Here is a 12,487-nt window from a genome sequence, read left to right on the forward strand (position 1 = left end):
AACAGCAAGGAGTGACGCTGGTGTGAGGCTGCTGGGACACCCCTGAGTGATGCAGTAACATTGGTGTGATGTTGGGAAGTGACACTGGGGGGGGGACTTAAGAGAGGGATGCTGGGAACCCTATTGGGGGCATTGATTTGGGGTGATGTAGGGTGTGTGGAAGATGGGGTCATGCTGGGAGTGATGTTGGAGAACCACTGAGGGGGGGAATCGGAGAGTAACACTTGGGCGACATTTTGGGTTGACACTGTTGGGAGCTGTGTCAGGGAATCAAACCAAGACTTGTTGTGCAAGCAGGAGTTCCACTTGGGTTCCGTGTCCTGCGCTGGCCACGCAGTTGCGGTGCAGCAATGGAACAAAACCTGCAGACCCTGGGGAGAAGCACAGCTGGAGAGAGGCAGCGGTGGGGGAGAGGCACAGTGCCCTTTGGTGCAGGGGACGCCCTGCTGGCACTGCCTGTCCCACCCGCTGCTGCCGTGTTCTGCTCTCTGCTTTCCGGCGCTTTGCCGCCTCCCGGGGGTCATAAAGTAATGTTGCACTGTGGGACTTCTATGGGTCACATTGGGGAGAGATGCTGGGGGAGATGTGGGGTGACCTACAGCAGCGACCTAGGGGGTTATGTCTGGGTATCAGTGGGGTCTGATATCAAGGAGTGTACATTGGGGTGACGCTGGAAGATGACGTTTTTGGGGTGACATTGTTTGCTATCACTGGGGTGACATCAGGGAGTCACACTGAGAGAAGACATGGAGGTGGGGGTTGACAGTAGGGGTAGGAGAACAAGGGGTTGGGGGGGAGATGCTCTTCCTGTTGTTGGTTGGGTGGGGGAGATGCTGTTCCTGTTGTTGGTTGGGGGGGGAGATGCTGTTCCTGTTGTTGGTTGGGGGAGGGAGGTGCTGTTCCTGTTGCTGGTTGGGGGGGGAGGTGCTGTTCCTGTTGCTGGTTGGGGGGGGAGGTGCTGTTCCTGTTGCTGGTTGGGGTGGAGGTGCTGTTCCTGTTGCTGGTTGGGGGGGGAGGTGCTGTTCCTGTTGCTGGTTGCGGGGGAGATGCTGTTCCTGTTGTTGGTTGGGGGGGAGATGCTGTTCCTGTTGTTGGTTGGGGGGGGGAGGTGCTGTTCCTGTTGCTGGTTGGGGGGGGAGATGCTGTTCCTGTTGCTGGTTGGGGGGGAGGTGCTGTTCCTGTTGTTGGTTGGGGGGGAGGTGCTGTTCCTGTTGTTGGTTGGGGGGGAGGTGCTGTTCCTGTTGTTGGTGGTGTTAGTTGGGGGGAGAAATGTTCTTCCTGTTTTTGGTTGGGAGCAGAGATGCTGTTCCTGTTGTTTGTTTGGGGGGAGATGCTGTTGGTGGTGTTGGTTGGGGATGGGATATGCTATTGGTGGTGTTGGTTGGGGGGGAGATGCTGTTGGTGGTGCTGGTGGGGGGGTAGATGCTGTTCCTGTTGTTGATGTGGGGTAGATGTTTTTGTTGGTGTTCTTGGGGGGAGTGGCACTGATGGGTGACACTGAGGGATGGTACTCATGTGATATTGGGGGAGACATTGGAGAGCGAATTGGTGCGGAAATGTTGGGGTACCACTGATATTTAACAGCAAGGAGTGACGCTGGTGTGAGGCTGCTGAGACACCCCTGAGTGATGCAGTAACATTGGTGTGATGTTGGGAAGTGACACTGGGGGGGGGTCTTAAGAAAGGGATGCTGGGAACCCTACTGGGGGCATTGATTTGGGGTGATGTAGGGTGTGTGGAAGATGGGGTCATGCTGGGAGAGATGTTGGAGAACCACTGAGGGGGGGAATCGGAGAGTAACACTTGGGCGACATTTTGGGTTGACACTGTTGGGAGCTGTGTCAGGGAATCAAACCAAGACTTGTTGTGCAAGCAGGAGTTCCACTTGGGTTCCGTGTCCTGCGCTGGCCACGCAGTTGCGGTGCAGCAATGGAACAAACCCTGCAGACCCTGGGGAGAAGCACAGCTGGAGAGAGGCAGCAGTGGGGGAGAGGCACAGTGCCCTTTGGTGTAGGGGACGCCCTGCTGGCACTCTCTGTTGCATCCACCACTGCTTTGTTCCTGTTCTCTCTGTGCTGGTAATTTGTTGTTTCAAGGGTCCAAATGTAATAGCGCGCTTACACTATGGCAACTGTGGAATGTTATTTCACGGAGAGATGCTGGGTAAGATTTTAGCATGACATTCTTGGGGGTGACACTGTGGTGATTTAAGGCAGTGACATTGGGGTTATGTTGGGGTATTGGTGGGGATTCCGCCGTTTCCGCGTGCATGCGCTGTCTTTTTTTTTTTTCCTGTGGGCATTTCCTGCAGTACCGGATTCTGCCCACTCGGCGGCAGCACTGAGCAGCGCCGCGGTACTGCGCGTGCGCGCGGCCGGGGCGGGCTCCTGGTGGTCATGTGCGGAACCGAGCCAATCGGGGGCCGGCGGTGTGCATAGGGGTGGAACCGAACGAAAATGGCTGTTTCCCGGATCGCAATCGCGATCAGCACATAAGCGGGGAAAAGAAGCTGGGAATCCTAAACGGGGAGCAGGGAAAAACTGTTCAGTTGACAGTCCACAAACGGGCTGCTCGCCGGCACCTAGGGGACCGCTAAAGGAACTGTACCGGCGTGCCGCATCGCCGATGCCGAGCGCATGCGTTTTTTTCTTTTTTTTTTTTTTTTCTCCTGGGCAGTGCCTGTAGTACTGAAATCTCCCCACTCGGCGGCAGCATTGAGCACCGCAGCGGTTCTGCGCATGCGCAGTTTCGCCGTTACCATGTGCATGCGTTTTTTTTTTCTGGGCAGTGCCTGCAGTACCGAATTCTCCCCACTCGGCGGCAGCACTGAATACCGCCGCGGGTGCGCTGCCGGGGTGGGCTGCTTGCGGTCACGTGTAGAGCCGAGCCAATCGGGTGCCGCGATTTGTGCAGGGTCTGCTTGAAGAAGAAAATGTCCCTTCCCGGGACGGGTCTGGGCATAATCCTGCGGAAATAGATATGAGGCAATCTCTTATTTGATGCGGGAAATGTTGCTGAATTGACAGTTCTAGAATGGCTTCTCGCCCGCAACGTTGTGTTTCACAGTCTTGCGTTCTTTTTATAATCTGTCGAGCGTATGCGCGTTGTATTCTGGAATACTAATTGCAATAGAGAGAGGCGGACTAGCCGCGCAGAACGGTAAGAACGTAGATATGCCACTTCCGCAATTCTGCGCGCGTGCTGCCTTCAGGATCAGACAGCTGCAGTTCTGCATCTTGCCCACGCGGTGGCAGCAGAGACCGTGGAAATCCCAGATCTAAGTTTCCCTAGAAATTTCCTGGTCTGTTCTAAAGGTTTCTGAGAATGCCCAAATGGACTCAAGGCTACCCTACAATATTCCCAGAGCTCCTCAGGGTGATCTGGGGTTCCTTAAAGGCTTTCTAGTGTACCGTACTGTAGCCCAAGTATGCCCCAGTAAGTTCCTGGCCACACCAGATGACTCTCTGAGTTCCATGGTCCACATAGAGTTCCGTAGAGCACACTGAGAACCTCTGGAAGCACTTTGTGGTGCTGTAACCTACAGTGGATGATGCATAAGTGGATGTGTGTGATGACATCTCTGGGCAGCCAGCAGCTGGTCACTAAAGCTGGGTTCCTGGGGTTGAGGGAAATGTGATTTTTCTATGGCTGCACAGCATGTGGGTAGGTTAAGTGGAGGCATGTGAGGAAGTAATGTTTTTTCCTCCATGGCAGTGGCAGGAGATGTTCTTTTCCTGACCATTTTCTCTCTCTTCTGTGCACTTCCCACTGTTCCTGTGTAGATCTGCGAAGCCTATCACATCAATCCCACAGTTCTCATGGTGCACAGTCACGCTGCCCAAGAGCCCCTACACAACGATGCTTGCACAGAGCAGAGCCTCCAGCACACAGCACTTTGTTCATAAGGCAGCAGCTGGGAATACTGGTGCAGAGAACTCCAGTGCTGGGATATCACACAGGGTCACACACTGTTTCACTTTTGGGTTAAGGAATGGAGATGGGGTACTCTGGTGTGTGGGCATAAGGAGCTCATGCATTTGCTAGCATGTGCACTTATGCGTTCACAGAATATAAGTGTGCCCGTCCCTGTCCTAGTAGGACTGGAGTGTGCGCAGTGCACATACAGCTTATCACTGTGTGTGCATAAGGTTCTGACACCCACATGAGCGGCACGGGGCGGGATGGGGGGGAAGTTGGGCGCTGTGCGGCCCCTTTAAATCTGTGGCCCCTCCACCAGTGAGGAGCTCGCTTCCCGTCCCCCCGGCTGTTAAGGCAACGGCACTTGCCCCCTTAAAGGGGACACACGCTATCCTCCCCAACCCAAACCGGTGGAAGTGTGCATGTCAGCAGCTGGGGTCTCCCACAGGTGAGCACACGTGGGGAGGGTGTGAGTGTGCACGGGCGTGAACAAACATCGGAGGCATGCACATGGTGCGAGCGCGTGTGTCTGCATGCACAAAGTTTGAGGGTAAAAAGGGAGGCGTGCGTCAGCATGTGCACACGAGTTTGCATTCATGTGAGCATGCACTGGTGGGGCCATGGGTATGCACACGTCTGAACGTGCCCAAGTCTGTGGGCTTGTGGCTAACCAGGATTGTGCACATGTGTACATTTTAGGGGCATATTAGATGTGCTTTTGAATGCACACAGCTATTAACATCGTGCCCGAGTGTATGACTACACAGAGGCTTGTCTTGTACAACGGTATGCACGTGGCTGCATGCATAGGTGTGGATGTGTGAACACGCAGGTGCACCTCAACATGAGTATACTTGTCCAGAGACAATCACACAGGTGTGTAATATATGGGAATACACACGTATCTCTGCTAATGTGTATGCTGTTTACAGGGACATTTGTGTGCAAGGATGCTTGGTGCACACATGGGCTTTGCACATCAGGATTCCCTCAGGATGCATGTTCCTTTTGCACATCTGTGCTCCTTTTGTATGCTCATGCTCCCTTTCCATGCCCATGCACCGTCTGCACACCTACGCAGTCTGTGCACAGCTGCGTTCCCACTGCATGTCCATACTCCTGTTGCACACCTGTGTGCTTCGGCCGTGGCTCGGGGTGCAGCAGGCACAGGCAGAGGCCGCAGTACCCGGATCTGGGCAGGAGGCGGGCAGGAGGCCGGGCTCTGCTGCCTGCAGCCATGAGCAGCGGCCCCGGCCCTGGGGCCTCGCAGACTGCCCCCGCTACACCGCTGGGTCCCCAAGGTAGGGTGGCTCCCCGGCCGCGGAGGGCGGGGTTAGAAAGTGACGCTGTGCAGGGGATGGTGGCTGTGGTGATGCACTAGGGGTAAGCTGAGGGCAGGGGTTGGGTGGTGGGGGGTGGGGGTGGGGAGGGGGTCTCCTGGGTCATGCTGTGACCCCCCCCCCAGGTGTAGAGTGGGGATGTTTGGGAGCAGCACCTCCCCCTTTTTCCATCTGCATTTCAAGCCTCACCCGCCATTGCATGCAGCCTCTCCTTCCATCGCAACGGCTCCCTAGTGAATCACAAGCCCTTTTTTGCATTGCAGTCCTCTCGCTGTTTGCATCGCACTACCGGGTTGAATTGCACTCCCCAGATGCGTTACATCCCCGTGTTTGCATTGCAGCCTCCTCATTTGCAGTCCTGTGTCGTCGTCCCCCAACCCTCCCCCCCATCCATTTACACTGCAGCCTCCTGCTTGCATTGCACTGCCTGGTTGTGTTGCAAACCTCTTCCCTCCAGGCTTTACTGCATCCTGCCAATTTCACTGTAGATCTGCCTGCTGCTGCATAACTGACTGTGGGGAATACCCCTCCAGGGGGGTTTTGAGGAGTTCCCTCCTTTCCCTAAGAACCCCCCCTTCCGTAAGTGATGTTTTTTTGGAGGTAGGCTCTCCTTGTTGCCCCCACTGCAAGGGCTAGAAAGGCAATTCAATCTCCTGCAACAATAGGCAGGAACTTGAGGAGGCAGCCCTTTGCAAGGAGATGCTGTGCTCATTGCAGGGGGGACATTGAAGCATGGGTGGGAAGGGGATACATGGCACAGAGCCACTAGCCCCCACTGGAGCAGGGCATCCCATCACACCACCACGAGGTACCCTGGGGTGAGGTAAGGGGGATATGGAGACCCTAAATCTGTCCCCATCCCTCTTACTTGACTATCCCTGTGTTGCTGTATCCCCGTGACCCCACATCTCCATGTCCGCAGCCATGCAGCAAGTCCTCGACAACCTCCTGGGCCTCCCCAGCACCCCAGGTGCTGCTGACCTTGACCTCATCTTCCTCCGCGGCATCATGGAGAGCCCAATAGTAAGGTCCTTGGCAAAGGTACAGTGGTGCAAGGTACTGGTGGCACTGTGTCCCTCCTGTCACCCTGCAGCATTGGGAAAGGAGGGGAAGTGGGAACATAGTGGCATGTGGATGGATGAGTGTGAATGGGCATGAGCGTGTGTGTGCCCACACTGTGTAGAGGAACATGCACATTTGTCTGCTTGCATGTAAGTGATGGGAAGGTATACACACATCTGTGTGCATGCATATATGTGTACACATAGAGAAGTGTGTGTGCATGGAAGTGAGTGTGCATGCAGTGCATGTGCACAGCTGTGTGTGAGTGTGCTGTGCTACAGGGGAGCAGCAAGAGAGGGCTGGGTATGAGTGGGGAGAGATGGTGTGCAAGGTGGGGTATGCACATGTATGTGTGACACTTGCTGACTGTACTCATGGGGCGCATATGGTTAGTACATGTCCTGCACGTTCATTACATTTGTATTTGTGTACGCATGTGTGTGCTGGCACATACACACACAGGTTAGTGTGGTAGTGTGCATACAAGGCTGGGTGAAGATGTGCATCTGAACAGGTGAATTTGCATGTGTGAATGTGGGTCTCTGTGCCCATGCAGAGAGCACATGTGGACATGTGTATGTGTACATGCACGTGTGTGTGTGCACCACATGGATACAGCTGTGGGCACATGTAGGAGTCCCTTGCACTGTACTGTATTGTAATGCACTTGCATTGTACCCTAGGCCCACGAGCGACTGGAGGAGACAAAGCTGGAGGCAGTGCGGGATAACAACGTGGAGCTGGTGCAGGAGATCCTGTGTGACATCGGGCACCTGGTGCAGCAGGACAGTGCAGCAGCTGAGCTGGCCCGCATCCTGCGTGAGCCCCACTTCCAGGTGTGGCAGGAGGCATGCAATCCCTGTGCATGAAAGGTGCATGTGCAAACCCCATGTGCGTGCAAGGTGTGTGTGCACAGGTGTGACAGTTGTGTACCTTCCAGTCCCTGCTGGAGACCCATGACTCAGTGGCCTCCAAGAGCTATGAGACACCCCCGCCCAGCCCTCTCCTGGATCCAACTTTCAACAACCAGCCCGTTCCCCCTGACGCTGTGCGAATGGTAGGCATTCGCAAGACGGCTGGGGAGAACCTGGTAAGCCAGATCAGGACAATGCTGGGGGCAGTGCAAAGTGTGCACAGGGAGCATTGCAAAAGCATTGCACAGTGCTTAGGACACCGCATAATTCTGGAAAGATTGCAGTATGTTTGGGAAATTGCATGATGATGGGAACATCACCAGGTGCTGGGGGTAATGAAAATTATAGGGGGCATTGAGTGCTGAGGGCATTGGTTGGGGAACTGCTGGATACTGGGGGCAGTGCTGATGACACTGAAGGGTACTGGGGAAAATGCTGGGTGCAGGGGACACTGCTGGATGTCAGGACATTACTGAGACCATTGCATGGAAACTTGGGTGGTTCTCAGGACATTGCATGGTACTGGAAACATTGCAGGGTACCAGGAAAATCGCTGGTTTCACTGCTAGGTGCTGGGGTAGTGACACACTGTAACTGCTGCAGGGGCTGATGTGGGACTGTTCCACCCAGGGAGTGACATTCCGGGTGGAGCGGGGGGAGCTGGTAATCGCCCGCATCCTGCATGGGGGAATGGTGGCCCAGCAGGGCCTGCTGCACGTAGGGGACGTCATCCGGGAGGTGAATGGGCAGGAGGTGGGCAGCGACCCACGGGCGCTGCAGGACAGCCTGCGCCATGCCAGTGGTAGTGTCGTCCTCAAGATCCTGCCCAGCTACCAGGAGCCACACCCACCCCGGCAGGTACTCACAATTGCGTCCTGCACCTATACCCTGCATGTTGCACCCTGCACCACCAATACCCTTATCTATGGTTTATATGCCTTCATGCCTATGAGTCCCACTGCCCTATTCCTACATTGTCCCTGCATCTGTGCTGTCCCCATGCTTTTATTTTCCCTGGTCTCGTGCCCTATACCCAAATGGCCCCAGTTCCTTTGCTATGTGACCTGTGTCCCATCTACCTATGCCTTTGTGCCCTATGTCTCCAACCCCCTAAGCCTCATGTCCTTTGCAAACCAGTGGGGAGCGTCCCATGGCTGGGGATCCCACTGCTGCTTTGAGTCCTGCACCCTTGGCACCCACAAGGGCACCCCACTCCTACCCACGGTGGCTGCAGTGTCACCCATCTGACTCCATTCCCTTCCCTACAGGGGGACTCGGGTTCTGTCTCCCCTACCCTGCATCATGTCAGCTGTGTGCTGTCACCCAGACAGGGACAAAGAAGCACTGTCAGCAAGTCCTTTGGAACTGCACTGCCTGGCACCACGCATCTCCAAGCACCCTGTTGCTGCCTGAGCATGCTCACACTTCCTGCCCAGCCAGGGACCAGACAGTGCCATTGCATAGGCATGCACAGATGTGTGCCATCGCGGCTGCACTGTGCTTAGGTGTAGGGTTGTGTGTGGGTGCAGGGCTGTGTGCAAGTGCTGCCCTGGGACTGCTGTGGTGTCTGGGGGCTGCCTTGGGTGCTGCCTGTGTGTGCATGGGTGCCCTGCATGCCTGCCTGCACCAAGTGGCAGTGGGGACGTGCGTGCATGTGTGAGTGTGCATAGTGTTGCTGAGAAAACTGAGGCACGGTGCTACAGGAGGCCAGCAACATGGCACCCATCTGTGTCTCCCCTGCTTCTGGTAACCCCCGTTCTCCCCAGGTCTTTGTGAAGTGCCACTTCGACTATGACCCAGCCTCTGACAGCCTCATTCCTTGCAAGGAAGCTGGGCTCCGCTTTGCTGCTGGGGACGTGCTGCAGATTGTCAACCAGGATGACCCCAACTGGTGGCAGGTAAGAGCTGGGCATTGTCTTCTATCCCCTAATCCAAGGTCTCCCAGCAGCCTAATGGCTGCTGAGTTTATTGGGAATTTTTTTTTTTTTTTTTTTTTGGGGGGGGGAGAAGGGGGGCTTGAGGCTGGGGAGGAATACCCCAATGTACCATACTGTGCTCCCCCCTAGTAGCGCAGTACAGGGAGGGTTCCTGGGGACATGGGGTCCTTACGTACCACTGCTGCCCCCCTCAGGCATGCCACGTGGAGGGGGGCAGTGCAGGGCTTATCCCCAGCCAGCTGCTGGAAGAGAAGCGAAAAGCCTTCGTGAAGCGAGACATGGAGGTGGCCCCTGCATCTGGTATGGAGCCCCCTGCCCCACCGTGGGTCCCAAACACCCACAGCAATGTCCTTGTGCAGCTGGTGCTGTCCTCAGACCTAGCATAGCCAGCTTCATGCCTCAGCAGGGGCCCTGTGCAGCAGCCTCAGCGGGAAGAGGAAGAAGAGAATGATGTACCTGACCACAAGGAATGCTGGTGAGCATCCCCAAGGGACAAGGGACAGGCCCTAGGCTGTGCTTGTGGTGGCTTCAGTTAGCGCCTGTCCCTTGCACAGAGTTTGACTGCCATGAGCTGCTGATCTATGAGGAGGTGGCCCGCATGCCACCTTTCCGGAGGAAAACCCTAGTGCTTATTGGTGCCCAGGGTGTGGGGCGACGCAGCCTCAAGAACAAGCTCATCCTGTCTGACCAGGCACGCTATGGCACTACCATCCCCTGTGAGTGTCCCCATATCCTCCACAAGCCTCACCTACCCCCACTGAGTATTACTGTCCCCTAAAACATTGCCATCTCCCTGAAGGCATTAATGTACCGCTATCCCCCACAAGCATCATTGTATCACAGTCACCTACAGGCAGAATCATATTTCTCTCTTAACATCACCAGCCCATAAAAACACAAAAATGACAAAAATTGTCCCCTCATGAACATCACCATCCCCTAAGACCATCACTGTCCCTCGTGAATAGCATTATGACCCAGGCTCCCAGAGTAGTGTCACAGCCCCATTATCACCACTGTGTACTGAATGGGACCCCCAGGGTGGGCTGGTATTGAGTGCTTAGGGTGGCATCATGGACAGACACATCACGGAAGCCCAAGGAGAGCGAGAAAGATGGACATGGGTACCACTTTGTATCGCGGGGTGAGATGGAGGCAGACATCAAGGCAGGTCACTACCTGGAGCACGGCGAGTATGAGGGCAACCTCTATGGCACCAAGATTGACTCCATTCGTGCTGTGGTGAATGCCGGCAAAGTGTGCATCCTGGATGTCAACCCACAGGTAGGCAGCATCTGAATGAGGAGGACTAAGGGTAGTTCTGCAGGGCTCAACCCCATCCACTCTCCCTGCAGGCAGTGAAGGTGCTTAGGACAGCAGAATTTGTGCCCTATGTGGTGTTCATTGAAGCTCCCAGTGCCGAAACCCTGCAGGCCATGAACCGTGCAGCACTAGAGAGTGGCGTGGCTATCAAGCAGCTGACGGTGGGTGCTTGGGATGAGGGGCACAGTACAGAAGGGATGGGAAGGGGGAGGTAGTAGGGGAACTGAGGCAGCACTGGTGTGGACAGGAAGCTGATGCACGGCGGACAGTAGAGGAGAGCAGTCGCATACAGCATGGCTACAGCCACTACTTTGACCTGAGTCTGACCAATGACAACCTGGAGCACACCTTTGGGCAGCTGAGCGAGGCCATGGAACGCCTTCGTGCTGAGCCCCAGTGGGTGCCTGTCACCTGGGTTTACTAGCGTGTGCATCCCCTACTCCTGTCTTGGGAGCCCACCACTGTGATGCACATGCTGTGCTCAGCACCACCACTATTGGGTACAGTTCCTCTCTCCTTCCCCCTTGTCCTGTTGTTGTTTTTTTTGTTTGTTTTTGTTGGGGTTTTTTTGGTTTGTTTTGGGGGGGGAGGGAGGGCAGGGATAGGGGACAGCCTCCTGCCCCATGCAGACACAGCTAATTCACTGCCAAAAGCTGCCCTCACTTTATCCCAGGAGACTGCACCACCATGTGGTCCTTGCCCCAGTTTCTCCATGTAGGAGCCTCCCCTGGGATGGAGTGTCTATATGCCAGTAACACCCAGATCCCTTACCCTGTAACTGGCCTGCAATTAACGATCTCTGCAGGGGAACCCAGAGGACAGGGACAGATTGTCTCAGATGCATGCATTAGCATGCCTAGCCTTGTGGTTCTGTACTGCTTCCACCCTGTCCTCTCCAGCCCCCTGCCCAAACCTGCAGGGACACCCTGAAGTTCCCATGTCCCCTGCCCCAGGCTGCTCCTTTGTGGTACTTTGCTGTTGTTTTATTATTAAAGAGAAAGAAGAGAAAAAACAGTGAGTTTGTGTCATTATGGCCAAGCACACAGAGAAGAGGAACTCCCAGCATGGGTGGTAGAGGACACACTACTGTGACTGCTAGAGCGTGCTGGGAGCAGAGGCTGAGTGTTATACTTCACCCCCAGACTCTTCCTTGGGAGAGGTAAGCAGAGCTGCAGCCATGCATGTATGCAAGGGTGTGTAGGCACATGTGTCTGCACAGATGTGTACACAGCTGTGCAGGTGTTGCACCAGTGCAGGCCTAGTTGTGCATTTGTCTCCTTGCAGAGCTATGCATGCATTGTGCTCATGCATACATGCCTCCACCATATTGGAACCTAACGTGTGTCCCAGTACCACCACTAAGAAGTTACAACAGGGGACACCTAGCTACAGGGTACAGCACCTTCAAGCTCCTATAGGACAAGTGCTCCCTTTGGGAGCACTGAAGAGCTCCTCAGTGTGCTCTAAAGGCTTCTCAGTGTGACTGCGAGGGGGGCAAGGACTTGCCTGCACCCCACAGTCCCTCCACAACACCTCAGGGTGCCCTCAGTTCTTCCCAGTATGCTCTATTGTAATTCAAGGACTGCCCAGAGTAACATTGAAGACTCCCAGGCACCCACTGTGTAGTCTAGGATAATATACAGAACGCCTAGAGCTCAGCTGCCTCTGCTAAAGCACTTTATACTCTTTCTAGTGTCATAGATGCCTCCAAAGCCATTTCCCTCTACTCTGCTTGTACATGAGTGTAGTCATAGAGCTTGTCAGTGTGCAAGACAGTGGTCTGAGGTTGCAGTTAACTCAATATTCCCCACCCTCTCACAACATGCAATGTAGAAGGGAAAGACAAGAATACTTGAGCAACTTGGGCTTCTCTAACCCAAAAAGGGTCCTGTAACTATTGCAGCAGAATCACCATAACTGCAATTTCTTGCAAGCCCCAGGCAGTGAAGCTACAGTTTCTCCTAATTCACAGTTAATGTTTACTAGCTCCCTC

The 12,487-nt window shown here is 54.9% G+C and overlaps 1 protein-coding gene across 3 annotated transcripts; it reads left to right on the top strand.

Moving 5' to 3' along the window:
* Nucleotides 1–5,253: 5,253 nt before the first annotated feature.
* Nucleotides 5,254–11,042, top strand: MPP2 (MAGUK p55 scaffold protein 2). Of its 3 annotated transcripts, XM_065749075.1 has the most exons (12): nt 5,254–5,301; nt 6,181–6,299; nt 7,004–7,149; nt 7,254–7,410; nt 7,865–8,092; nt 9,001–9,132; nt 9,366–9,471; nt 9,575–9,646; nt 9,726–9,887; nt 10,253–10,455; nt 10,527–10,655; nt 10,742–11,042. In XM_065749075.1, exons 2-12 carry the CDS (start codon nt 6,183–6,185, stop codon nt 10,916–10,918), a joined length of 1,629 nt encoding a protein of 542 aa, XP_065605147.1. In that variant the 5' UTR covers nt 5,254–5,301; nt 6,181–6,182; the 3' UTR covers nt 10,919–11,042. The 3 variants fall into 3 exon arrangements, with proteins under 3 accessions (XP_065605147.1, XP_065605144.1, XP_065605146.1); XM_065749072.1 differs by lacking the exon at nt 5,254–5,301 and having other exon boundaries at nt 5,989–6,299; XM_065749074.1 differs by lacking the exon at nt 5,254–5,301 and having other exon boundaries at nt 5,989–6,299; nt 9,578–9,646.
* The last annotated feature ends 1,445 nt before the right edge of the window (nt 11,043–12,487 follow it).

This window comes from Cyrtonyx montezumae, unplaced genomic scaffold (genome assembly GCF_038088225.1).
Source record: "Cyrtonyx montezumae isolate F1298 unplaced genomic scaffold, pur_monq_1.0 scaffold_58, whole genome shotgun sequence".
In the NCBI taxonomy this organism is placed as follows: Eukaryota; Metazoa; Chordata; class Aves; order Galliformes; family Odontophoridae; genus Cyrtonyx; species Cyrtonyx montezumae.